At 41.4% G+C, this 26,397-nt stretch overlaps 1 protein-coding gene across 3 annotated transcripts in view; it reads left to right on the top strand.

Moving 5' to 3' along the window:
• The window catches only part of SCARB1 (scavenger receptor class B member 1), a 629,187-nt gene that overhangs the window by 409,347 nt on the left and 193,443 nt on the right, over positions 1-26,397 (top strand). For all 3 annotated transcript variants that reach the window (XM_053701843.1, XM_053701842.1, XM_053701841.1), the window contains exon 8: positions 18,514-18,632. In XM_053701843.1, coding sequence (XP_053557818.1) covers positions 18,514-18,632 — 119 coding nt within the window. The remainder of the gene's footprint in view (positions 1-18,513; positions 18,633-26,397) is intronic.

Below are 26,397 nucleotides of genomic sequence, written 5' to 3'. Positions count from 1 at the left end.
TGCATTAGAAATAGAGGATTCTGGTCCTCTTGATACTAAATCTAAACGTTTAAATAAGGTTTTTAAATCTCCTGTAGTTATTCCAGAAGTTTTTCCTGTCCCTGATGCTATTTCTGAAGTAATTTCCAGGGAATGGAATAATTTGGGTAATTCATTTACTCCTTCTAAACGTTTTAAGCAATTATATCCTGTGCCATCTGACAGATTAGAGTTTTGGGACAAAATCCCTAAGGTTGATGGGGCCATCTCTACTCTTGCTAAACGTACTACTATTCCTACGGCAGATAGTACTTCCTTTAAGGATCCTTTAGATAGGAAAATTGAATCCTTTCTAAGAAAAGCTTACTTATGTTCAGGTAATCTTCTTAGACCTGCTATATCTTTAGCGGATGTTGCTGCAGCTTCAACTTTTTGGTTAGAAGCTTTAGCGCAACAAGTAACAGATCATAATTCTCATAGCATTGTTAATCTTCTTCAACATGCTAATAATTTTATTTGTGATGCCATCTTTGATATCATTAGGGTTGATGTCAGGTATATGTCTCTAGCTATTTTAGCTAGAAGAGCTTTATGGCTTAAAACTTGGAATGCTGATATGTCTTCTAAGTCAACTTTGCTTTCCCTTTCTTTCCCGGGTAATAAATTATTTGGTTCACAGTTAGATTCTATTATTTCAACTGTTACTGGAGGGAAAGGAACTTTTTTACCACAGGATAAAAAATCTAAAGGTAAATTTAGGTCTAATAATCGTTTTCTTTCCTTTCGTCACAATAAGGAACAAAAGCCTGATCCTTCCCCTACAGGAGCGGTATCAGTTTGGAAACCATCTCCAGTCTGGAATAAATCCAAGCCTTTTAGAAAACCAAAGCCAGCTCCCAAGTCCACATGAAGGCGCGGCCCTCATTCCAGCCCAGCTGGTAGGGGGCAGATTACGTTTTTTCAAAGAAATTTGGATCAATTCAATTCACAATCTTTGGATTCAGAACATTGTTTCAGAAGGGTACAGAATATCCTTCAAGATGAGGCCTCCTGCAAGAAGATTTATTCTTTCCCGTGTCCCAGTAAATCCAGCGAAGGCTCAAGCATTTCTGAAATGTGTTTCAGATCTAGAGTTGGCTGGAGTAATTATGCCAGTTCCAGTTCTGGAACAGGGGCTGGGGTTTTACTCAAATCTCTTCATTGTACCAAAGAAGGAGAATTCCTTCAGACCAGTTCTGGATTTAAAAATATTGAATCATTATGTAAGGATACCAACATTCAAAATGGTAACTATAAGGACTATTCTGCCTTTTGTTCAGCAAGGGCATTATATGTCCACAATAGATTTACAGGATGCATATCTGCATATTCCGATTCATCCAGATCACTATCAGTTTCTGAGATTCTCTTTCCTAGACAAGCATTACCAGTTTGTGGCTCTGCCGTTTGGCCTAGCAACAGCTCCAAGAATTTTTACAAAGGTTCTCGGTGCCCTTCTGTCTGTAATCAGAGAACAGGGTATTGTGGTATTTCCTTATTTGGACGATATCTTGGTACTTGCTCAGTCTTCACATTTAGCAGAATCTCATACGAATCGACTTGTATTGTTTTTGTTTACCAAAAAGTTCATTGATTCCTCAGACATGGGTAACCTTTTTAGGTTTCCAGATAGATTCAGTGTCCATGACTCTGTCTCTGACAGACAAGAGATGTCTAAAATTGGTTTCAGCTTGTCGAAACCTTCAGTCTCAATCATTCCCTTCGGTAGCCTTATGCATGGAAATTCTAGGTCTTATGACTGCTGCATCGGACGCGATCCCCTTTGCTCGTTTTCACATGCGACCTCTTCAGCTTTGTATGCTGAACCAGTGGTGCAGGGATTATACAAAGATATCTCAATTGATATCTTTAAAACCGATTGTACGACACTCTCTGACGTGGTGGACAGATCACCATCATTTAGTTCAGGGGGCTTCTTTTGTTCTTCCAACCTGGACTGTGATTTCAACAGATGCAAGTCTGACAGGTTGGGGAGCTGTTTGGGGGTCTCTGACAGCACAAGGGGTTTGGGAATCTCAGGAGGTGAGATTACCAATCAATATTTTGGAACTCCGTGCAATTTTCAGAGCTCTTCAGTCATGGCCTCTTCTAAAGAGAGAGTCGTTCATTTGTTTTCAGACGGACAATGTCACAACTGTGGCATATATCAATCATCAAGGAGGGACTCACAGTCCTCTGGCTATGAAAGAAGTATCTTGAATACTTGTATGGGTGGAATCCAGCTCCTGTCTAATTTCTGCGGTTCATATCCCAGGTATAGACAATTGGGAATCGGATTATCTCAGTCGCCAAACGTTACATCCGGGCGAATGGTCTCTTCACCCAGAGGTATTTCTTCAGATTGTTCAAATGTGGGGACTTCCAGAAATAGATTTGATGGCTTCTCATCTAAACAAGAAGCTTCCCAGGTATCTGTCCAGATCCAGGGATCCTCAGGCGGAAGCAGTGGATGCATTGTCACTTCCTTGGAAGTATCATCCTGCCTATATCTTTCCGCCTCTAGTTCTTCTTCCAAGAGTGATCTCCAAGATTCTGAAGGAATGCTCGTTTGTTCTGCTGGTGGCTCCAGCATGGCCTCACAGGTTTTGGTATGCGGATCTTGTCCGGATGGCCACTTGCCAACCGTGGACTCTTCCGTTAAGACCAGACCTTCTGTCACAAGGTCCTTTTTTCCATCAGGATCTCAAATCCTTAAATTTGAAGGTATGGAGATTGAACGCTTGATTCTCAGTCAAAGAGGTTTCTCTGACTCTGTGATTAATACTATGTTACAGGCTCGTAAATCTGTATCTAGGAAGATATATTATCGAGTCTGGAAGATTTACATTTCTTGGTGTCTTTCTCAAAATTTTTCCTGGCATTCTTTTAGAATTCCGAGAATTTTACAGTTTCTTCAGGATGGTTTGGATAAAGGTTTGTCTGCAAGTTCCTTGAAAGGACAAATCTCTGCTCTTTCTGTTCTTTTTCACAGAAAGATTGCTAATCTTCCTGATATTCATTGTTTTGTACAAGCTTTGGTTCGTATAAAACCTGTTAAGTCAATTTCTCCTCCTTGGAGTTTGAATTTGGTTCTGGGGGCTCTTCAAGCTCCTCCTGTTGAACCTATGCATTCACTGGACATTAAATTACTTTCTTGGAAAGTTTTGTTTCTTTTGGCTATCTCTTCTGCTAGAAGAGTTTCTGAATTATCTGCTCTTTCTTGTGAGTCTCCTTTTCTGATTTTTCATCAGGATAAGGCGGTGTTGCGAACTTCTTTTAAATTTTTTCCTAAGGTTGTGAATTCTAACAACATTAGTAGAGAAATTGTGGTTCCTTCTTTATGTCCTAATCCTAAGAATTCTAAGGAGAGATCATTGCATTCTTTGGATGTAGTTAGAGCTTTGAAATATTATGTTGAAGCTACTAAGAATTTCCGAAAGACTTCTAGTCTATTTGTTATCTTTTCTGGTTCTAGGAAAGGTCAGAAGGCCTCTGCCATTTCCTTGGCGTCTTGGTTGAAATGTTTAATTCATCATGCTTATGTCGAGTCGGGTAAAACCCTGCCTCAAAGGATTACAGCTCATTCTACTAGGTCAGTTTCTACTTCCTGGGCGTTTAGGAATGAAGCTTCAGTTGATCAGATTTGCAAAGCTGCAACTTGGTCTTCTTTGCATACTTTTACTAAATTCTACCATTTTGATGTGTTTTCTTCTTCTGAAGCAGTTTTTGGTAGAAAAGTACTTCAGGCAGCTGTTTCAGTTTGATTCTTCTGCTTATAATTTCAGTTTTTTTCATTATAAGATTTAAACTTTATTTTGGGTGTGGATTTTTTTCAGCGGAATTGGCTGTCTTTATTTTATCCCTCCCTCTCTAGTGACTCTTGCGTGGTAGATCCACATCTTGGGTATTCATTATCCCATACGTCACTAGCTCATGGACTCTCGCTAATTACATGAAAGAAAACATAATTTATGTAAGAACTTACCTGATAAATTCATTTCTTTCATATTAGCAAGAGTCCATGAGGCCCACCTTTTTTGTGGTGGTTATAATTTTTTTGTATAAAGCACAATTATTCCAATTCCTTATTTTTTATGCTTTCGCACTTTTTGTCTTATCACCCCACTTCTTGGCTATGCGTTAAACTGATTTGTGGGTGTGGTGAGGGGTGTATTTATAGGCATTTTGAGGTTTGGGAAACTTTGCCCCTCCTGGTAGGAATGTATATCCCATACGTCACTAGCTCATGGACTCTTGCTAATATGAAAGAAATGAATTTATCAGGTAAGTTCTTACATAAATTATGTTTTTCTCTTGTAAGATGTATCGAGTCCACGGATTCATCCATACTTGTGGGATATTCTCCTTCCCTACAGGAAGTGGCAAAGAGAGCACCCACAGCAGAGCTGTCTATATAGCTCCTCCCTTAGCTCCACCCCCCAGTCATTCTCTTTGCCTACTCTAATTCCTAGGAAGGGCTGAGTGAGTGTGGTTTAGTTTTTATTTTCTCAAGCAAAAGTTTGTTATTTTAAATGGTACCGGTGTGTACTATTTACTCTCTGGCAGAAAAGGGATGAAGATTTCTGCAAGGATGATGATCTTAGCACTTTGTAACCAAGATCCACTGCTGTTCTCACAAGGACTGAAGAGTACAGGAAAACTTCAGTTGGGGGAACAGTTTGCAGGCTAAACTGCATTGAGGTATGTTCAGTCTATTTTTTTCTAGACAGACTGTGATTATTCTAGAAAAGCCTGGCAATATCTCCATGAGGGATGGATAAGCTGTATTCAGACACTTAGTAGGAATCCTAGCTTGCATTAAGGGCTCATTAGTTACTGGTGACACTGATAGGAAAAAACGTTTTTGTTTTTTATTAAAAAAATGCAAATATATCGTTTTTTGAGGGACTTTAAGGGGTCATTGTGGCTTGGTTAAGGGTTATTAACCCATATGGCTAGTTTAGGAAACACTCTGTTGTGTTTCTTTTAGGCCCCATAACATCGAGTGAGGTGGGAGAGGCCTATTTTCACGCCTCAGTTGCACAGTTTCTTTTCCTCGGAGACATCCAGCTACTTCTCCAAAGGTTCCTACTGTGTTTGAGGGCCTGTAAAGAAGTTTTTTCCCCCACAAATAGTTTATAAAGGGCAGGTAGGCGTCACAGCAGAGCTGTGGCAAGGTGCTGAACGTTTTTTACCGTTTTTTCAATCCGTTTTGTCAATCCGTTTTTTACATTAAGGGGTTAATAGTAACTTTGCGCAGCTAAGCAAATAAACAAAGGCTTTATGATGCTACTGTAAAAATTTCGTTGAGTTTACTGCTTTTTTACACGGTTTTGCAGAGTTTGTGCAGCTTTTTTCTCTTAAAGGTACAGTACCGTTTTTTTTTCTAAGTGTTATTTGCTTTGATTAAAGTGTTTTCCAAGCTTGCTTGTTACATTACTAGCCTGTTTAACATGTCTGATACCAAGGAAAATCCTTGTTCAATGTGTTTAGAAGCCATTGTGGAACCCCCTCTTAGAATGTGTCCCACTTGCACTGATATGTTTATAAATGATAAAGAGCATATTTCTCTTGTAAGGTGTATCCAGTCCACGGATCATCCATTACTTGTGGGATATTCTCCTTCCCAACAGGAAGCTGCAAGAGGATCACCCACAGCAGAGCTGTTTATATAGCTCCTCCCCTAACTGCCACCATCAGTCATTCTCTTGCAGCTCTCGACAAGATAGGAAGTAGCTAGAGAGATGTGGTAAATTTATGTAGTTTATCTTCAATCAAAAGTTTATTATTTTCAAATGGTACCGGAGTTGTACTGTTTTAGCCTCAGGCAGAAAATTGAAGAAGAGTCTGCCTGTGGTTTTTGATGATCTTAGCAGGTTGTAACTAAGATCCATTGCTGTTCTCACACATAACTGAAGAGATGAGGTAACTTCAGCTGGGGGAATGGCGTGCAGTGTCTCCTGCTATGAGGTATGTGCAGTTTCAATTTTTGTAGAGAAATGAATATGCTAGAAAATGCTGTTAATACCGGATTTATTTAAGGTAAGCCTGATTACAGTGATTTAATAACGACTAGTATCATGCTTGCTGTAAAAGGTAATCTTATTACTTTCTCACATTACTGAAAATAAGATAACGTTTGCTGGAAGTGTTTAAACGTTAAAACTTTATTGGGGCCCAGTTTTTTCCACATGGCTGGCTAGATTTTGCCTAGGGATAGTTTATGGCCCTCTCACTGTGAGTACAGGTTGGGAGGGGCCTAATTTCAGGCCTAAATCGTGCAGTAGTTTTTGCAGCTTGAGACTTCCAGCTTCCCTGAAGGAGTCCCCTGAACACTTAGGACCTCTACAAAGGGTTTTTGTGCCTTCAAAAGTCGTTGTATGGGCAGGTAGGGCCACAGCAGAGCTGTGGGAGTTAGTTGTGACTGTTATAAAACGTTTATATCGTTTTTTTAATCCGGTTTTGAAACTAAGGGGTTAATCATCCATTTGCAAGTGGGTGCAATGCTCTGTTAGTCTATTATACACACTGTAAAAATTTCGTAAGATTTACTGCTTTTTATCACTGTTTTTCAATTTCTGACAAAATTTGTTTCTCTTAAAGGCACAGTACCGTTTTTATTTTTTGCTTGTTTACATTTATCAAAGTGTTTTCCAAGCTTGCTGGTCTTATTACTAGTCTGTTTAAACATGTCTGACATAGAGGAAACTCCTTGTTCATTATGTTTAGAAGCCATTGTGGAACCCCCTCTTAGAATGTGTACCAAATGTACTGATTTTACTTTAATTTATAAAGATCATATTCTGTCTTTAAAAGATTTATCACCAGAGGAAATTGACAAGGGGGAAGTTATGCCGACTAACTCGCCCCACGTGTCAGAACCTTTGACTCCCGCTCAAGTGGCGCCAAGTACATCTAGCGCGCCCATGGCGTTTACTTTACAAGACATGGCGGCAGTTATGGATCATACCCTTACAGCGGTATTGTCCAAACTACCAGGGTTACAAGGAAAGCGAGACAGCTCTGGGACTAGAAAAAATACAGAGCTCTCTGACGCTTTTGTAGCTATGTCTGATATCCCCTCACAATATGCAGAAGCTGAGGCAGGAGAGCTTCTTTCTGTGGGTGATTTTTCTGACTCAGGGAAGATGCTTCAACCGGATTCTGATATGTCTACATTTAAATTTAAGCTTGAACACCTCCGCGTGTTGCTCAGGGAGGTTTTAGCTACTCTGGATGACTGTGACACCATTATAGTGCCAGAGAAATTGTGTAGATTGGATAAATACTATGCAGTGCCTGTTTGCACTGATGTTTTTTCAATACCTAAAAGGTTTTCAGAAATTATTACTAAGGAATGGGATAGACCAGGTGTACCGTTCTCTCCCCCTCCTATTTTTAAGAAAATGTTTCCAATAGATGCTGCTACATGGGACTTATGGCAAACGGTCCCTAAGGTGGAGGGAGCAGTTTCTACCCTAGCTAAGTGTACAACTATTCCCGTCGAGGACAGTTGTGCTTTCCTAGATCCAATGGATAAAAAGTTAAAGGGTTACCTTAAGAAAATGTTTATTCAACAAGGTTTTATTCTCTAGCCTCTTGCATGCATTGCCCCGGTCACTGCTGCTGCGGCCTTCTGGTTTGAGTCTCTGGAAGAGGCCTTACAGGTAGAAACTCCATTGGATGATATACTTGAAAAGCTTAAAGCGCTTAAGCTAGCCAATTCATTTGTTTCTGACGCCGTTGTTCATTTAACTAAACTAACGGCTATGAACTCAGGTTTTGCTATACAGGCTCGTAGGGCACTATGGCTTAAATCCTGGTCAGCTGACGTTACTTCAAAGTCTAAGCTTCTCAATATTCCCTTCAAGGAGCAGACCCTATTCGGGCCTGGACTGAAGGAGATCCTTTCTGATATTACTGGAAGAAAAGTTCATGCCCTTCCTCAGGATTGGTCTAATAAATTAAGGACCAAACAAACTAATTTTCGTGCCTTTCGAAACTTTAAGACGAGCGCAGCATCAACTCCCTCTAATTCAAAACAAGAGGGAAATTTTGCCCAGTCCAAGCCGGTCTGGAGACCTTACCAGGCCAAGAAGCCTGCTGCTGCCTCTAAGACAGCATGAAAGATCAGCCCCCAATCCGGTAACGGATCTAGTAGGGGGCAGACTTTCTCTCTTCGCCCAGGCTTGGGCAAGAGATGTCCAGGATCCCTGGGCGTTGGAAATTGTGTCCCAGGTATATCTTCTGGACTGATTTCACCTCTCACAATTATCTGCAGACCAGATAAAGAGAGAGGCATTCTTACATTTGTGTTCAAGACCTCCTAGTTATGGGAGTGATCCACCCAGTTCCAAAGGAGGAACAGGGGCAAGGCTTCTATTCAAATCTCTTTGTGGTTCCCAAGAAAGAGGGAACCTTCAGACCAATCTTAGATCTCAAGATCCTAAACAAATTTCTCAGGGTCCCATCTTTCAAGATTGAGACTATTCGAACCATCCTACCTATGATCCAGGAGGGTCACATTCCGATACACAAAGATCATCATTGGTTTCTCAGGTTCACCTTCCTAGACAGGCATTACCAGTTTGTGGCTCTTCCCTTTGGGTTAGCTACGGCACCAAGAATCTTTACGAAGGTTCTGGGGTCACTTCTGGCAGTCCTAAGGCCGCGGGGCATAGCAGTAGCCCCTTAATTAGATGACATTCTGATACAGGCATCGAATTTCCAATTTGCCAAGTCCCATACGGACATTGTTCTGCCATTCCTGAGGTCTCGTGGGTGGAAAGTGAACAAAAAGAAGAGTTCTCTATCCCCTCTCACAAGAGTTTCCTTCCTGGGAACTCTGATAGATTCTGTAGAAATGAGGATTTACCTGACAGAGGACAGGTTGTCAAAACTTCTAAATTCCTGCCGTGTTCTTTATTATACTTCTCGCCCTTTGGTGGCTCAGTGTATGGAAGTAATCAGCTTCATGGTAGCGGCAATGGACATAGTTCTGTTTTCCCGGCTACATCTCAGACCGCTGCAACCCTGCATGCTCAGTCGATTTGTTCCCTCTACTAAATCTGGATCAAGAGACCAGGGATTCTCTTCTCTGGTGGCTATCTCGGGTCCATCTGTCCAAAGGTATGACCTTCCGCAGGCCAGATTGGACAATAGTAACAACAGATGCCAGCCTTCTGGGCTGGGGTGCAGTCTGGAACTCTCTGAAGGCTCAGGGGTCGTGGACTCAGGAGGAGGCACTCCTTCCAATAAACATTCTGGAACTAAGAGCGATATTCAATGCTCTTCAGGCTTGGCCTAAGCTAGCGGCAGTGAGGTTCATCAGATTTCAGTCGGACAACATCACGACTGTAACTTACATCAACCATCAAGGGGGAAAAAGGAGTTCCCTAGCGATGTTGGAGGTTTCAAAGATAATACAATGGGCAGAGATTCACTCTTGCCATCTATCAGCTATCCATATCCCAGGAGTAGAGAACTGGGAGGCAGATTTTCTAAGTCGTCAGACTTTTCATACGGGGGAGTGGGAGCTCCATCCGGAGGTGTTTGCACAGTTGATTCAACGTTGGGGCAAACCAGAACTGGATCTCATGTCGTCTCGCCAGAACGCCAAGCTTCCTTGTTACGGATCCAGGTCCAGGGATCCCAAGGCAGCGCTGATAGATGCTCTAGCAGCGCCTTGGTCCTTCAACCTGGCTTATGTGTTTCCGTTTCCCCTGCTCCATTGTCTGATTGCCAAGATCAAACAGGAGAGAGCATCGGTCATTTTGATAGCACCTGCGTGGCCACGCAGGACTTGGTATGCAGATCTGGTGGACATGTCATCCCTTCCACCATGGACTCTGCTGCTGAGGCAGGACCTTCTACTTCAGGGTCCTTTCAACCATCCAAATCTAATTTCTCTGCGGCTGACTGCTTGGAGATTGAACGCTTGATATTATCAAAGCGTGGTTTCTCCGAGTCGGACATTTATACCTTAATACAGGCGCGAAAGCCTGTCACCAGGAAAATCGATCATAAGATATGGTGTAAATATCTTCATTGGTGTGAATCCAAGGGTTACTCATGGAGTAAGGTCAGGATTCCTAGGATATTATCTTTTCTCCAAGAAGGATTGGAGAAGGGTTTGTCAGCTAGTTCCTTAAAAGGACAGATTTCTGCTCTGTCTGTTCTTTTGCACAAACCTTTGGCTGAGGTTCCAGACGTGCAGGCGTTTTGTCCGGCTTTAGTCAGAATCAAGACTGTGTTTAAACCTGTTGCTCCGCCTTGGAGTTTAAATTTAGTTATTAAGGTTCTTCAAGGGTACCAAACCTGGTTTTTTTACCTAAGGTGGTATCTAATAAAAATATCAATCAGGAGATTGTTGTACCGTCACTGTGTTCTAATCCTTCTTCAAAGAAGGAACGTCTTTTACACAATCTTGACGTGGTTCGTGCTTTAAAGTTTTATTTACAAGCTACTAAAGATTTTCATCAAACATCTGCATTGTTTGTTGTCTACTCTGGACAGAGGAGAGGCCAAAAGGCTTCGGCAACCTCTTTCTTCTTGGCTAAGGAGTATAATACGCTTAGCTTATGAGACTGCTGGCCAGCAGCCTCCTGAAAGGATTACAGCTCATTCTACTAGAGCGGTAGCTTCCACATGGGCTTTTAAAAATGAGGCTTCTGTTGAACAGATTTGTAAGGCGGCGACTTGGTCTTCGCTTCATACTTTTTCAAAATTCTATAAATTTGATACTTTTGCTTCTTCGGAGGCTATTTTTGGGAGAAAGGTCTTGCAGGCAGTGGTGCCTTCCGTTTAAGCGCCTGCCTTGTCCCTCCCTTCATCCGTGTCCTATAGCTTTGATATTGGTATCCCACAAGTAATGGATGATCCGTGGACTGGATACACCTTACAAGAGAACATAATTTATGCTTACCTGATAAATTTATTTCTCTTGTGGTGTATCCAGTCCACGGCCCGCCCTGTCATTTTAAGGCAGGTGTTTTTTATTTTTAAACTACAGTCACCACTGCACCCTATAGTTTCTCCTTTCTCTTGCTTGTCTTCGGTCGAATGACTGGTAGTGGCAGTTACGGGAGGAGCTATATAGACAGCTTTGCTGTGGGTGATCCTCTTGCAGCTTCCTGTCGGGAAGGAGAATATCCCACAAGTAATGGATGATCCGTGGACTGGATACACCACAAGAGAAATAAATTTATCAGGTAAGCATAAATTATGTTTTTAGCACTTAAAAATATTGCAATAGATGATTCTCAGACAGAAGGAAATGAGGGTTTAACATCTAGCTCTCCCCAAGTGTCACAACCAGTAACGCCCGCACAAGTGACGCCAAGTACCTCTAGTGTGTCAAATTCATTAACTTTACAAGACATGGCCACAGTTATGAATACAACCCTCACAGAGGTTTTATCCAAACTGCCTGGTTTACAAGGAAAGCGTGACAGCTCTGGGTTAAGAACAAATGCTGAGCCGTCTGACGCTTTAGTAGCCATATCCGATATACCCTCACAATGTTCTGAAGTAGGGGTAAGGGATTTGTTATGAGGGAGAAATTTCTGGTTCAGGAAAAATGCTCCCTCAGACAGATTCTGATATGACGGCATTTAAATTTAAGCTTGAACACCTCCGCTTATTGCTCAGGGAGGTATTAGCGACTCTAGATGAATGTGACCCTATAGTGGTCGCAGAGAAATTGTGTAAAATGGATAGATACTTAGAGGTTCCTGTTTACACTGATGTTTTTCCAGTCCCTAAGAGGATTGTGAATATTGTTACTAAGGAGTGGGATAGACCAGGTATTCCGTTCTCTCCCCCTCCTTTTTTTTAAGAAAATGTTTCCCATATCTGACACCATGCGGGTCTCGTGGCAGATGGTCCCTAAGGTGGAGGGAGCTATTTCTACTCTGGCTAAGCGTACAGCTATACCTATCGAAGACAGTTGTGCTTTCAAAGATCCTATGGATAAAAAATTAGAGGGTCTCCTGAAGAAAATTTTTGTTCATCAAGGTTTTTTTCTCCAACTTATTGCGTGCATTGTTCCTGTAACTACTGCAGCTGCTTTCTGGTTCGAGGCTCTAGAAGAGGCTCTTCAGATGGAGACTCCATTAGAGGATATTATGGACAGAATTAAGGCCCTTAAGTTGGCTAATTCTTTCATTACATATGCCGCTTTACAACTGGCTAAATTAGCGGCAAAGAATTCAGGTTTTGCCATTTTAGCACGCAGGGCGTTATGGCTTAAGTCCTGGTCTGCTGATGTGTCATCAAAATCTAAAACTTTTGAACATCCCTTTCAAAGGAAAGACCCTATTCAGGCCTGAACTGAAAGAGATTATTTCAGACATCACTGGAGGGAAAGGCCAAGCCCTCCCTTAGGATAGAACAAATAAAATGAGGACCAAACAAAATAATTTTCGTTCCTTTCGGAACTTCAAGGGTGGTCCTGCTTCGACTTCCCCTGCTGCAAAGCAAGAGGGGAATTTTGCCCAATCCAAGTCAGTCTGGAGACCTAACCAGGCTTGGCACAAGGGTAAACAGGCCAAGAAGCCTGCAGCTGCTTCTAAGGGGCAGACTCTCTTTGCTCAGGCTTGGGCAAGAGATGTTCACGATTCCTGGGCTTTAGAAATTGTGTCCCAGGGATATCTTCTGGACTTCAAAGACTCTCCCCCAAGGGGGAGATTTCACATTTCTCAATTGTCTGCAAACCATACAAAGAGAGAGGCATTCTTACGCTGTGTAGAAGACCTACATACCATGGGATTAATCCACCCAGTTCCAAAAGCGGAACAAGGGCTAGGGTTTTACTCAAACCTGTTTGTGGTTCCCAAAAAAGAGGGAACTTTCAGACCAATCTTGGATCTTAAAATTCTAAACAAATTCCTCAGAGTACCATAATTCAAGATGGAGACTATTCGGAATATTCTACCGTTGATCCAGGAGGGTCAATATGACTACCGTGGACTTAAAGGATGCGTATCTACACATCCCTATTCAGAGATCATCATCAATTCATCAGATTTGCCTTTCTGGACAGGCATTACCAGTTCGTGGCCCTTCCCTTCGGGTTGGCCGCGGCTCCCAAAATTTTCACAAAAGTGCTAGGGTCCCTTTTGGCTGTGCTAAGGCCGCGGGGCATAGCAGTGGCACCTTATCTAGACATCTTAATTCAGGCGTCGACTTTTCAACTAGCCAAGTCTCACACGGACATCGTGTTGGCTTTTCTGAGATCTCACGGGTGGAAGGTGAACATAAAAAAAGAGTTCTCTCTTCCCTCTCACAAGAGTTTCCTTCCTAGGGACTCTGATAGACTCGGTAGAAATGAAAATATTTCTAATGGAGGTCAGAAAATCAAAACTCTTAACCAGTTGCCGAGCTCTTCATTCCATTCCTCAGCCATCAGTGGCTCAGTGCATGGAGGTAATCGGACTTATGGTAGCGGCAATGGACATAGTTGCTTTTGCCCGCCTACACCTCAGACCACTGCAACTATGCATGCTCAAATAGTGGAATGGGGATTATGCAGATTTATCTCCTCAACTGCATCTGGACCAGGAGACCAGAGATTCTCTTTTCTGGTGGTTGTCTCAGGACCACCTGTCTCAGGGAATGTGTTTCCGCAGGCCAGAGTGGCTCATAGTAACGACAGATGCCATCCTGTTAGGCTGGGGTGCAGTCTGGAACTCCCTGAAAGCACAGGGCTTATGGTCTCAGGAGGAAACTCTCCTCTCGATAAACATTCTAGAACTGAGAGCGATATTCAAGGAGCTTCAGGCGTGTCTCCAGCTTGCTGCGGCCAAATTCATCAGATTTCAGTCGGACAACATCACGACTGTAGCTTATATCAATCGTCAAGGAGGAACACTGAGTTCTCTAGCGATGATGGCGGTAACCAAAATAATCCAATGGGCGGAGGATCACTCTTGCCATCTCTCAGCAATCCATATCCCAGGAGTAGATAACTGGGAGGCAGATTTCCTAAGTCGTCAGACTTTTCATCCGGGGGAGTGGGAGCTCCATCCGGAGGTATTTGCCCAGCTGACTCAGCTATGGGGCACACCAGAATTGGATCTGATGGCATCCCGTCAGAATGCCAAACTTCCTCGTTACGGGTCCAGGTCCCGGGATCCCCAGGCGGTACTGATAGATGCTCTAGCAGTGCCCTGGTACTTCAATCTGGCCTATGTATTTCCACCGTTTCCTCTCCTCCCACGTCTGGTTGCCAGAATAAAGCAGGAGAGAGCTTCGGTGATTCTGATAGCACCTGCGTGGCCACGCAGGACTTGGTATGCAGACCTAGTGGACATGTCATCGGTTCCACCGTGGACTCTGCCAATGAGGCAGGACCTTCTAATCCAAGGTCCATTCACGCATCCAAATATAATTTCTCTGCGTCTGACTGCTTGGAGATTGAACGCCTGATTCTATCAAAGCGTGGTTTCTCTGAGTCGGTCATTGATACCCTGATTCAAGCTAGAAAGCCTGTCACCAGGAAGATCTATCATAAGATTTGGCGCAAATATTTTTATTGGTGTGAATCCAAGGGTTACTCATGGAGTAAGATTAGGATTCCTAGAATATTGTCCTTTCTCCAAGAAGGATTGAAGAAGGGATTATAAGCTAGTTCCTTAAAAGGACAAATATTGGCTTTGTCTATTCTTTACACAAACATCTGGCAGATGTCCCAGATGTTCAAGCGTTTAGTCAGGCCTTGGTTAGGATGAAGCCTGTATTTAAACCTGTTGCTCCGCCATGGAGCCTAAACTTAGTTCTTAAAGTTCTTCATGGGTTTCCGTTTGAACCTATGCATTCCATAGATATTAAGCTTCTATCTTGGAAAGTTTTGTTTTTAGTAGCCATCTCTTTGGCTTGAAGAGTTTCTGAGTTATCTGCTTTACAGTGTGATTCACCTTACCTTGTTTTCCATGCAGATAAGGTAGTTTTGCGTACCAAACCTGGGTTTCTTCCTAAGGTTGTTTCTAATAGGAATATCAATCAGGAGATTGTTGTTCCTTCACTGTGTCCTAATCCTTCATTGAAGAAGGAATGTCTGTTGCACAATCTTGATGTGGTTTGTGCTTTAAAGTTCTACTTACAAGCAACTAAAGATTTCCGTCAAACATCTTCTTTGTTTGTTGTTTATTCTGGTAAACGGAAAGGTCAAATGGCTACGGCTCCCTCTTTCCTTTTGGCTGAAAAGCATCATCCGTTTGGCTTATGAGACTGCTGGCCAGCAGCCTCCTGAAAGAATTACTGCTCATTCTACTAGTGCAGTGGCTTCCACATGGGCTGTTAAAAATGAGGCTTCTGTTGAACAGATTTGTAAGGCGGCGACTTGGTCTTCGCTTCATACTTTTTCCAAATTTTACAAATTCAATACTTTTGCTTCTTCGGAGGCTATTTTTGGGAGAAAGGTTCTACAAGCAGTGGTGCCTTCCATTTAAGGTACCTGTCTTGTCCCTCCCTTCATCCGTGTCCTAAAGCTTTGATATTGGTATCCCACAAGTATGGATGAATCCGTGGACTCGATACATCTTACAAGAGAAAACATAATTTATGCTTACCTGATAAATTTATTTCTCTTGTGATGTATCGAGTCCACGGCCCACCCTGTTTATTTAAAGGCAGTTTATTTTTATTTAAAAAACTTCAGTCACCACTGCACCCTATAGTTTCTCCTTTTTCTTCCTAGCCTTCGATCGAATGACTGGGGGGTGGAGCTAAGGGAGGAGCTATATAGACAGCTCTGCTGTGGGAGCTCCCTTTGCCACTTCCTGTAGGGAAGGAGAATATCCCACAAGTATGGATGAATCCGTGGACTCGATACATCACAAGAGAAATACATTTATCAGGTAAGCATAAATTATGTTTTTGTGCTACTCATGCAGAAAAGTAACAAGCACTGACAGGCTGTGGTTACTATGTTTGTATTGAAATGCATATGTTCAATGGTATAGATGGCTAAGCTTTTGATTGGGCAGAAAAAAGGGAAGAAAAAAAGAGGGAGGCTGGCAAGGGAGCATTATCTATAAGATATTGGATGAATAAAAAAAAAAATATATTTAAAAGTAATAAAAAAGAGGTTTTTATAAAAAATAAATATGGCATGAACTTTAATTTTTTAAAGTTATATTGAAGAGTTTACCATCCCTTTTAAGTCTTGGTCCGCTGACATGACTTCAAAATCTAGATTGCTTTCCCTTCCATTTAAGGGAAAGGTTCTTTTTTTGGTCCAGGACTGGACTCTACCATATCCACGGTCACTGGGGGCAAGGATGCCTTCTTACTGCAGGATTAGAATAACAAACCTAAAGGACAGGGTCCTAATTTTCGTCCCTTTCGTTTGGATAAATCCTAACGCCAGCAGCCCTCCGCGAAGCAGGATCAGTCCAAGGGAACTTGGAAAGCATCTTAATCTTGGAATAAGTCCAAGCAGAACAAGAAGCCCACCAAGACTAAATCGGCATGAAGGGGTGGCCCCTGATCCGTCCTTGGATCGTGTTGGGGGCAGTCTATCTCTCTTTGTGGAGGCTTGGCTGGGAGACGTGCAAGACCCTTGGGTTCTGGAGATCATTGTTCATGGTTACAGCATAGGTTTCAAATCTCATCCACCCAGGGGCAGATTCCACTTATCAAACCTATGTATATGTATGTCCAGCAAGTCAATAATAATATAAATAGCAAAAAGTCTTATGTGCAAGCCTTTTTGCTGTTTGTAAGCTGGAAAAAGAGAGAAGTAATTTTTTTTTTTAATTATTATTTACATACATAAAAAGTAGATTTAAATGTTATATAGCTATTCCCTTGGAATGAAAATGTATGTCATATTTTTTGCTGCATTGAAAACAAATCTTAGTAAATTGGGTCTGATTCCAGGAAAGAGACCATTTTAAGGCAGACCATCCCACTAACTGTTGTCTAACCATACCCAAAAACTGACACACATAATGCACTAGTTTGGCCTACCAAAGCATTTTAAAGTTTGTAACTCCCTTCTGTCACTTCATTGACCTTTTTGCTGGGTGGGCTTACAGTGGGATCAGATGCTATGCAGGTGGAGCCCAAGGTCCCCTCTAGGAATACCACTACTGACTGAAGGGTAGGAAGAGGCCCCTAGATGTGTGGGTCCAGTCTCATTTGAGACCAGAGTCCCTTGCAGTTATACTCCTGAATAAACGGCTGGACATGGGTAATCGTATAGTTAGTTTACAGCCATTGTGAGGAGGAACATTTTAATGTAATGCTGAGGAGCAGGACATGTCTCTGGACCAGCTCACAGAAATTAAGTAAAGGGTGGGACTGGCCATGGTCTGGCTTACAGACACAAGAAGGCAGTCAGTGGCAGTGCTGGCCCTGTTTAATGCACAAATAATGCTTGTGATTGGGTGATGCTAAGGTATCCAGTTCCAGCCTACCAAGCAGATGTCTTAAAGGGACATAATACTCATATGCTAAATCACTTGAAACTGATGCATTATAACTGCAAACAAACTGACAGCAAAATATCACTTAAGCATCTCTATGTAAAAAGGAAGATATTTTACCTCACAATTTCCTCAGCTTAGCAGAGTAAGTTCTGTGTAAAAAGTTATAATTCAACTGCTGCCCAGCTGCAGGTAAAAAAAAATTAAGAAATGAACAGCAGCCAATCGGCATCAACGGTGCTGAGGTCATGAACTGTCTTACTGTGAACTCATGAGACTTAACACTAATGAGATTTCATAGTAAACTTCCTTAAACTGAATAGGGAATTAACATGAGTGCACAAGGCTCAATGCCTTAGCTCTCCCGGGACAGACATACTGATTTGCTGCTTAGAATTCCTTTACAATGGGATGTGGCTACTGAGGAACTTTTGAGGTAAAATATTTTTCTTTTTTACATAGAGATGCTCAGGTGATATTTTCTAGTCAGCTTTTTACAGCTATGCTGCATCACTTTCATGTGTTTCAACATTTGGGTATCATGGCCCTTTAAATTCAGTCAGAGCCTGACTATAATTTAATCTGTATAATATGACTTGCATGGAACTGTTCATACTTTATGCTAATTGCTCTAGCAGAACATGAAATAAAAAAATGAATGAAAATAAGTAAACAATCAGTTGACTTGTGGTTTTAATTTTCTGTTGTAAATCAGACACACAGAAGCCTCCCCCCCCCCCCCTTTTTTTGAAAGCGTCTGAGGTAACATGACAAGGTGCTTGTGCTAGTGTAAACTTTTTGAACTGGTTCTGAAACTGCAGTACCTCAGAAAAGGCAGGCTAAATACACAACATCTTTTTTAATTCCATTATTAATACAAAAAGCCCCATGAAATATTTATGTAATAGTATACAAACTAATAATAAGGGAAAAAAAGTGATGGGAATTGCCCAGAAATAAAACTGTTACTATGTGTAAGTGGGACTGTAGCTCATTGGATGACTTAAGTTTTTCTTATACTTAACGTGCTGTGTGACCGGTTTGTTTTTCTCTAATCTCCATTCAGATGCTCCCTTATTCCTCTCTTTCCCTCATTTCTTAAATGCGGACCCTGGATTTTTGAAGGCTGTGGACGGATTACAACCTAGTGAAGAACTACACTCTCTCTTTCTAGATCTGCATCCTGTAAGTCCAGTACTTTATACATTTATCTTTGTATTTTGACAGAACAAAAACACTATCATATTTTCTGTGAATGCATATAAGCTATTTGCTATTTCACTGTAGTCATTTAGTTAATTTGTATGCTTAGAGAACAGTTGAAATCCTGTTCAGTGCTGTAAACGGCTTCTTATGCTGGTAATGGGGATGTCACAATAATGAATAGAGTCATTGAGGACATCTGGAAATAATTTTAGGGAACTAAGTGGCACTATTATCAGTGGTAGCTCCCATTTGGGAATGTGAAGTGCTTTCTCTAGGCTGAAAAAAACCTTTTTTTTTTTTTAATGGTGAGTCAGTCCTAGATAAATATGTAGGAAGGGTTTGTACATTGTTCTCCATAGAGCGGCCTTGTACAAACTGCACGTGACTGGAGGGGGAATTGCATAATGGATCTACAATATTCCACTTACAATTACTTATCTAAACAATTAATTTTATAGGTCACCCCTTTGTTGCATTTCCATCCTAAAATATTGTCATTTTACAGTTTTGTAAACTTCACTCGGGTGAATTTCCCCCCCCCATAAAAATAGTTTTCATGTTCTTTTAATGTTGTGACGGACTGTGGTTTCATACTAGTTATTTACAGTCTCTGTGCTACAATACTGTAGTGGTGGTACATTTTACAGGCATTTTCATCAAAATTATACAAGGACCAAATGTATAAAATATTACGCATGCTGTGCATACCCTATCTCTCTGGTAATGGTACAGCTCATCCAGCTGATAAAAGTGGGTATGCTGTTAATCTGTTATTTGATGTGTTTTGATAATTGCTATATGTTTCTCCCTAATATTAGCCCTTACAATTTTAGTTTACATGTGTGAACTGTCTATTTAACTAAGGACTTGTTTGTCTTCCTTTTATGGCATTCCAATCCAGTAGAAGTGTACATATTATAACTCATACTTAGATTAGGTGATGTAACAAATATAACTGGAGCATCAAGATTTCTTAAAGGGACAGTCAACACCATAATTATTGTTGTTTTAAAAGATAGATAATCCCTTAATTACCCATTTCCCAGTTTTGCATAACCGACACAGTTCTAATACACGTTTTACCTCTGTAATTGCCTTGTATCTAAGCCTCTGCAGACTGCCCCCTTATTTAGTTCTTTTGACAGACTTGCATTTTAGCCAATCAGTGCTCACTCCTCGGTAAATTCACGTGCATGAGCTCAATGTTATCTATATGAAACACATGAACTAATGCCCTCTAGTGGGGAAAAACTGTCAAAATGCATTTAGATTAGAGGCGGCCTTCAAGGTCTAAGAAATTACTATATGCACCTCCCAGGTTTAGCTTTCAACTAAGAATACCAAGAGACCAAAGCAAAATTGGCGATCAAAGTAAATTGGAAAGTTGTTTAAAATTACATTCCTTATCGGAATCATGAAAGTTTTTTTTGGATTTGACTGTCCCTTTAATATTAGGGTGATACATGAAAAATCTTATTACAGCTTTTTGCAGAAGATAACATGTACGTTTTCTTCAAAGGGGGAAAAATTATAATTGTAAAAAAGTAAAGCATGGCAGCTATTTGATTCAGTCTGTCCTTCACCTCTACACGCAGGATTACTTTTCAGCTTTTATATGAACTTAGTGCAGAAAAGACCTTTGGAATTGGAGTACTTTGTCTTCCCACTCAACCTATTACCATCTCCCTCTGGGCCCGATGATCGAAGTTCCACGAGGCTGTGAGATATTCAAAAGGGATCCATCGCCATGTCTAGAAAGCCGGTGAAATATTGCAAGCTGCTGACTTTAATGTTTTTAAAGGCAGCATCGCAGAGAGGTGTTTTACTATTCATCACAATGGGTGATTATGGAAAACTATTCCAAGCAGTGTGGCTGCCTACAATGTAAATAATCCCTTTTAAATATATCCATTTTTAAATATATAACCACACCTAATAAACATAACTATTAACACCTAAACTGATATAATCCCCCACCACAAACTATCCCTACACTACTTTAGATGGAAATGTTATGTTTCATGTCCCTTTAAGAGGAGGAGAGTCCACGGCTTCATTCATTAATTGTGGGAATTAAGAACCTGGCCACCAGGAGGAGGCAAAGACACCCCAGCAAAAGGCTTAAATACCTTCCCCACTTCCCTCATCCCCCAGTCATTCTTTGCCTTTCATCACAGGAGGTTGGCAGAGAAGTGTCGGAAGATTCGTAATAGTCTCTTATGGAGGGTAGTACTCTTCGGAATGGGACTGGAGCTTTACGTAGCCCTGTCAGCCTCTCAGTGAGAGCATGGGTGAAAGTTAGAGTCAGGAGATGCAGGGAGAGTCTTTCTGCGAAACCATCCCGACTCAGATTAACCGCTCCATAAGCAATCAGCGTTGACTAGTTTCGCTGCCTGCTCTACACTCAAGTCCATGTCAGGAGCGATGCTACTACACTTTCACACTTGAGAGGCCGTGTTCCTGTTCCATGGCGTAGATTCCGGTAAGATAGTTTCATTTTTTATTTTTTTTAAGACTTTAGTTTAATTTCTGGGAGTATTTGCGCGACAGTTTTGGTGCGTTTTCTCTCTAGTGCAGGGGCGGTCCTGCAAAGGCATTCCTTCTGTCGGGTGGGGCCTATTAACATCCTTGCTTGACCGGCGGCGCCAGTGATGTGCAGTCACTAGAGGCAGGTGAGGCAGTGCTTCACCTCTCATATGGGCAAAAATATATATTTTTTTTTATTGGCTTTAAAAAAAAAAATGTATTTTTTTTCCCCAGCATTTTTTTTTCTCACAGCTATATGTTGTGCAATGAAGAGGCACAAGCAGGTCTGCCCACCATTACACAACATGCTGCGCCACCTACTGGATGCAAGTGGTTAAGATCATTGCATGGCCCATTAACTGCTTATTTGAGGCAGTCCTATTTGGGCTGAACCAATCCAGCGAGAGGCATTAGTAAGTGGAACATAGGGTTGGGGCTGGATGTTAAATCATATAAAACAAAACAAAAAACGGAAAAAAAAACAACTTTCATATATTTTGTTGCTGTCCTGTGAACCTGCTAGCTTTGCTAAAGTGAAAAAGAGAGTTCTGTTCTTCCCCTCTAAGTGCAGTGGAATGTGCCACTGTCACATCCTGAATCCTTACAGAGCAGGAAGAGAGAGGCACAGAGAACACTGTTTCACCCACATCTTATTGAAGTAAGATTTTACTAAAAAGGGATTCTGTTAGTGAAAATGATAATTTAATGAATGTGGTTTAGTGTTTTTTTTACTCTTTTACAGCAGGGTCGTTTTTGTATTTTGTTTACTCAAACTTTACACCCACTAACTTAGCAGCTTGCCTCTGTACTAATGTATAGTCTTACTTTCTGAACTCTCTGTAGCTCTGCTGTTTTATTACTTTAAAATGCAGTGGTCCCCCCCCCCCCCCTTGTTTGTGTGTGTGTGTCTCTCTCTCTATCTATCCATCTCTCTCCTTATGTGTTGTTCTCCCCATGGTCTCTTTCTATCTCTGTCTCTCTTCCTCCCCCTCTGACTCTCTCATCCCTTATGTAATGAAAGAATCTATAAGCATAATTTACAGCATTAAAGGGCCACTAAACCCAAAATCTTTCTTTCATGATTCAGATAGAGAATAGAAATTTAAACAGCATTACAATTTACTTCCATTATTTATTTTGCTTCATTTTTTAAATATCCTTAGTTGAAGAAAAAGCAATGCACATGGTGAGCCAATCACACAAGGCTTCTATGTGCAGCAACCAATCAGCAGCTAGTGAGCATATCTAGATATGCTTTTCATCAAAGAATATCAAGAGAATACAACAAATTAGATAATATAAGTAAATTAGAAAGATGTTTAAAATTGCATTCTCTTTATAAATCATAAAAGAAAAAATGTGGGTGGCATGTCCCTTTAAAGTAAAAAGTATGTTTTAAACATATTTTAATGGGCATGGATTTCTAGATCTCATAATCAGAGCAAGCATTGTGTTATCTGGCAAGAGTTTCTGTTACAATCCTTTTAGACTAAAATCAGATGTTTACTAAGTTGACCAGTTTTCCAAGACACCATTTAAAGGGACATGAAACCCATATGAAACCCATACGCAAATTTAAATAACTATCCAATTTACATCTAATATCTAATTGTCTTCATTCTTTTGATGTCCTTTGTTGAAAATCATATCTAAATATGCTCAGTAGCTGCTGATTGGTGGCTGCACATAGATACCTCATGTGATTGGCTCACCCATGTGCATTGCTATTTCTTCAACAAAGGATATCTAAAGAATGAAGGCGTATCCTAGCCACTGCCTCACCAGTCTCTGACGTCACTGCACGTCACTGGGCGGCGCAGGAGACGTAACAGTTTCTGTGTTCCGGGTCATAGGAGTTGGTGAGTGCCCCGGCCATTGGAGGTTATAAAGGTGCCATTTTTATTAGATTATAACTAGTCCGTACTAAAGCCGCAAGCTATGGAGGACGCGTTAGAGGGTACTCCCTCTTTAAGTCTAGTACCTGTGTTTATTGCGAGAAGGTTCTGGTAGATCCGCCTGCTCAACTATGTTTCACATGCCAGGATAAAGTCACAAAATGTCGAAAGAAAAGGATGTCTAGTACTACTGAGCCGTCCATCTCTGAGGGCTCCCCGTCCCATGAGGTGCGTTCCCTACATACATCTCCGAGTACACATGCAGTGCCCTAGGGCATGTCTATTTTTCCTACGGGAGAGATCTGTTGGCCGTCAGATTTTGCGGATCAACGTTGGTCTCTAAGGTGATAAGTACCTTACCACGTTCTGCCAAGCGCAAGTGTAAGGTAAAATATGTTGATCCGGCCAGGGGTCTTATACTCCAATGGATATCTCGGAAAGATTATCCACTGACGAGGATGACTCTTCGGAGGACAGTCCTTCTGGGTCGGAGTCCATGTCATCTAAAGCTCCCACTGCAGAGGAGCCTGACTTTAGGTTTAGGATAGAAAATTTGCGCTTAAGCAGGTGCTTGCTACCCTCGAGGTTCCAGAACCCAAACTACCGGAGGAACCTTCGATTCCTAAGCTTGATAAAGTGTATGAGGACAGGGTGGTACCTCAGACCTTCCCGGTTCCTGTTAAGATGGCTAACATTATTAATGAATGGGAGAGATTAGGTTCTTCCTTTTCCCCTTCTTCCTTTAAGAAGCTGTTTCCTGTTCCGGACTCTCAGCTCAAGCTATAGGGGACTGTCCCTAAGGTGGATGGTGCTATCTCTACACTCGCAAAGTGGACGACGATTTTATTTGTGATGCCAATATGCAAATTATTCACATGAACGCAAAGGTGTCAGGTTTTTCCGTATGAGTCCACAGGGCTCTGTGGCTAAAATCGTGGTCTGCGGACATGACCTCTAAGTCCAGACTTCTATCCCTTCCCTTTCAGGGAAAGATCCTGTTCGGTCCAGAATTGGACTTGATCATATCCACGGTTATGGGAGGCAAGGGCACTTTCCTACTGCAGAATAAGAAGGTTAAGCCAAAGGGATCTACTTTTCGTCCCTTTCGTGCGGATAATGCCCAACACCAGCTACCTGCCGCAAAAGTCAATCCGTCCAAGGGTATTTGGAAACCAGCTCAGTCTTGGAATAAGTCCAAGCAGAACAAGAAACCTGCCGAAACAAATTTGGCATGAGGGGGCAGCCCCTGACCGGTCTCTGGACCAAGTAGGGGGCAGATTATCTCTCTTCTCAGAGGCCTTGTTGCAGGATGTTCAGGATGCTGGAGGTTGTCGCCCAGGGATACAGGATAGGGTTCCGATCTCATCCGTCATGGGGCAGATTCCTCCTGTCAAATCTGTCTTCCAGACCAGAAAGGAGAGAAGCCTTTCTAGAATGTGCGAGGGATCTCTTTTCTGTCAGTTATTGTACCAGTACCCCCAGAAGAAAGGGGTCTAGGGTACTATTCAAACCTTTTCGTGGTCCCAAAGGAGGGCACGTTCTGCCCAATTCTAGACTTAAAATGTTTAAACAAATTTCTGGCTGTTCCATCGTTCAAAATGGAAATGATCAGATCGATCCTGCCCCTAGTTCAAGAGGGTCAGTTCATGACGACAAAAGTCTTGAAGGATGCCTACCTTCATGTGCCGATCAAAACAATACCCCCCCCAACATTAAAACCCACCACCCACCCTATACCCCCTTAATAAAACCTAACTCTAACCCTTTGAAGATCACCCTACCTTGAGACGTCTTCAACCAACCGGGCAGAAGTGCTCCTCCAGACAGGCAGAAGTCTTCATCCAGGCGGCATCTTCTATCTTCATCCATCCGGAGCGGGTCCATCTTCAAGCCAGCCGACACGGAGCATCCTCTTCCAATGACATCCAAATGAAGAATGAAGGTTCCTTTAAATGACGTCATCCAAGATCAGCCAATCGGAATTAAGTTAGGAAAAATCCTATTGGCTGATGCAATCAGCCATAGGATTGAAGTTCAATCCTATTGGCTGATCCAATCAGCCAATAGGATTGAGCTCGCATTCTGTTGGCTGTTCCAATCAGCCAATAGAATGCAAGCTCAATCCTATTGGTGTGGTAAATCCGGCTTACCGCCCATGGGAGCCGGATTTACCGCACTGCTATTGGCTAAGAGGTGAAAACGTCACTACTTAGCCAAAAATTATTTTAGCCGTGGTCTGCTGTAGGAGCTAAGAGCGGCGATCGATTGAATCAAATAAAGGAGCTTTCTACATGAACTATCTTATACTTCATGAATGAAAGTGCCCTTTATTTGTTTCAATAGTAAATCCTAGTGTTTGTAAAATGCTAGGATTTACTTTCACTTTAAACTACTTTCTTGGAAAGTGCTGTTTCTTTTGGCTATCTCTGCTAGAAGTGTTTTTGAATTGCCTGCTCTCTTGTGAGTCCCCTTAGCTTTATCTTAAAGGATAATCAGATGTTTTGTGGACTAATTTTTCAATTTTTATCTAACACAACATTAATATGGAAATTATCATTCCCTCCTTGCTACTGAAAAAGCTTTGCATTCTTTGGAAGTTAGAGCATTAAAATATTATATTGATGCTACTAAAGTTTTCAGACAGACTACTTCAAGCTGTTGTTGTCAAGACATTTTTGGGGGGTTTTGGATTTTTCTCAGCGAAAAAAAAACTGTTTATTTGACCTTAGCCTTTCTTGTTACTTGTGGACTTTCATATCTTGGGTATAATATCCATATGGAACAGCTTGTGGACTCTAGCCACCTATATGAAAGAGAACATAAGAATTTTTACCTGGTTTAATTTATTTCATGGTGGCGAGAGTCCACGAGGCCCCACTCGATTTTTTTTTTTTTTTTTTTTTTTAAATTTTTTTTTGTTTAATGCACATCATTTTTTTTTTCTTTTTTTTTCTTCCTTCTCATTTTGCTTTTGCTCCTGTTAAACACCTCACAACCTGGCTATACGTAAAACTGAGGTATGTGTGAGGTTGTTTTTTTTTATTGTTGTTTTTTTTTTTTATAGGCTTTTAAGGTTTGCATTTTGTATATCCCATAAGTAACAGCTCGTGGACTCTTGCCTCCATAAAATAAATTTATCTGGTAAGGTTTTTTCCCCCCCATAAATTTAGTTTTCATAGGTTAAAAAAAATTAAACAGAACTACGGTAGCTTTTTATTTTAACTGAGTGATAGCAAAAATGCTAAAAATTCTCTTGTATTTTGGGCAAATTTTTCTCTGAAATTCCCGGGTTAAGTGATTAAAGGAGAGATATTCACTGCAAA

Source organism: Bombina bombina, chromosome 2, assembly GCF_027579735.1.
Source record: "Bombina bombina isolate aBomBom1 chromosome 2, aBomBom1.pri, whole genome shotgun sequence".
In the NCBI taxonomy this organism is placed as follows: Eukaryota; Metazoa; Chordata; class Amphibia; order Anura; family Bombinatoridae; genus Bombina; species Bombina bombina.
This window is presented reverse-complemented; position numbering and strand designations above follow the sequence as displayed.